Source organism: Plasmodium malariae (genome assembly GCF_900090045.1).
Source record: "Plasmodium malariae genome assembly, chromosome: 8".
Classification (NCBI taxonomy): domain Eukaryota; phylum Apicomplexa; class Aconoidasida; order Haemosporida; family Plasmodiidae; genus Plasmodium; species Plasmodium malariae.
In genome coordinates, this window is record NC_041782.1 from 172,436 (window position 1) to 174,310 (window position 1,875).

At 20.6% G+C, this 1,875-nt stretch overlaps 1 protein-coding gene across 1 annotated transcript; it reads right to left on the reverse strand.

Moving 5' to 3' along the window:
• Positions 1 to 297: 297 nt before the first annotated feature.
• Positions 298 to 1,289, reverse strand: PmUG01_08013600 (fam-l protein; the record flags this gene model as incomplete). Its single annotated transcript, XM_029004303.1, has 2 exons — positions 298 to 1,086; positions 1,215 to 1,289. The coding sequence occupies 2 exons, from the start codon at positions 1,287 to 1,289 to the stop codon at positions 298 to 300; spliced, it is 864 nt and encodes a 287-aa protein (XP_028861005.1).
• Between the last annotated feature and the right edge of the window lie 586 nt (positions 1,290 to 1,875).

Sequence of the window (1,875 nt, forward strand, 5' to 3'; positions counted from 1 at the left end):
AATAGGGTTTTTATAAAAATGAATATAAATAGGAAATATATATATATATTATGACATATATATTTAACATAAAAAATTCATTATGATAAGAATTCAAATATATTAAAACGTTAAAATTCACTAAAAAGATATGAATGTATTTTATTCTTGTGTGTAATGTATGGCGCGTATATGCAGGAGTAATTGCAAAATTTAGTTAATTATAGTTATTTTAATTAAATATATAAATAACGATATTGCAGATATTACTTCATATAAACTATTTCCTTATAAAAATAAATATATAATCTTATTTACTTATCTTTTCCTGAACCTAATTTTTTCAAATTTTTTAACTTTTTTATGGTAGTATATAATTAATAATATAACTGTGCTACCTAATATAATGAAAGCTAATACATAAATTAGAAAAATCATAAAACTGCTTACATAAGATTCAGTTATGATCTTCACAGTCTTTTCCTTACCCGCACTAGAATTTACCGTTTTTTTTACTACTTTTTCCATAGACTTGAAGAAACTACCTAAATACGAAGTTCTCAAAAATTTATGTAAGTTCTTGAACCAATCAGGTGATAAGGGTTTCAATGCCTTAAACAACCATCTTTTTATTCCGTAAGAACAAGAATAATCCAATATAAGTGATATTAATAACAATACGAATATTAATAGAGGTAAAGCATGTCGTAATCCGTATTTTTTAAGTATTATTTTTTTGTAAACCTTATCACTAATTGTCCTGCTCCTTTTAAGAAAATCCATATAATCCAATTCTTTGAATATTTTTTTTTCTAAATGGGAATATTTTTTTGTTTCAAATATACAAGTTTTATTTTTCATAGACTGTTTATTATTTTCTTCATCTTTTGTTAAAGCTCTATTTGACAGTTTCATTTGTCTTGCGACGCCCATTTCGTAATAAGATGTATCATTTTTCTCTCGTATTCCATTATTTGGTAACTGTTGCATTAATCTTACACTTCTAGAAAGTTTATTCTGCCAACACGTTTCCAATAATCGATAATTTCTTCTATTCATTTTTATACCAAAATTGTGCTTTTCTTTCAAATATTTGTTAAACGTATTCTAAAAAATTAAAGCATATATTCGTAATTTAAAAGAATAATTAAGTTTATTCTAACAAAAAGTATTAACAAAAAAAAGCATACAAAATTCATGAATGACACAAATTTATTTTTAAAATATTTTCATACGAAATCATCATAAAATTGGCAAATAAAAGTTAAAAGGAAAAACGCGACAATTATAATAAATAGAATTAAATTCATTATTGTTTTTTTGAGTCTAATTATTTATATTTTAATATATCCATAAAAGAATAAATTGACATTATTATAATCTTAATTTAATGACAATGGAGAATTATTTATTTATTTTTTTATTATTTTTTATTTATTTCTAAATACATAACACAACATATATAAATATAATTTTTTTTTTTTTTTTTGACAATACCAAAAAATAAAAATAGCTTTAAATATATGTTATACAATTTCTATCTTAATTTTATTTTTTAAAAGATAATTTTGTTTAAAACAAAAATATTTGAATGTATTCATAATAATTCAGAATATATTATTAAATTACTTAATAGAATAATTAAATAGTTCTTTCTATTAGATCTTTTAAAAATAAAAAAACATATAGAAGTTCTTTATATTTCTAAATATTGAGATGATGTAAAATATGACGTGTAAATAATATAGAATATGTAGAATATATAACGCATAGAATATAGGTAATACGCCATTCTCTACATTGAAATGATAACTAATTTTGACAATGTTATGTTATTATAATTATTCTATAAATATTATATATCAGAAAAGTCTATTATTATTGTGTCATTTTATT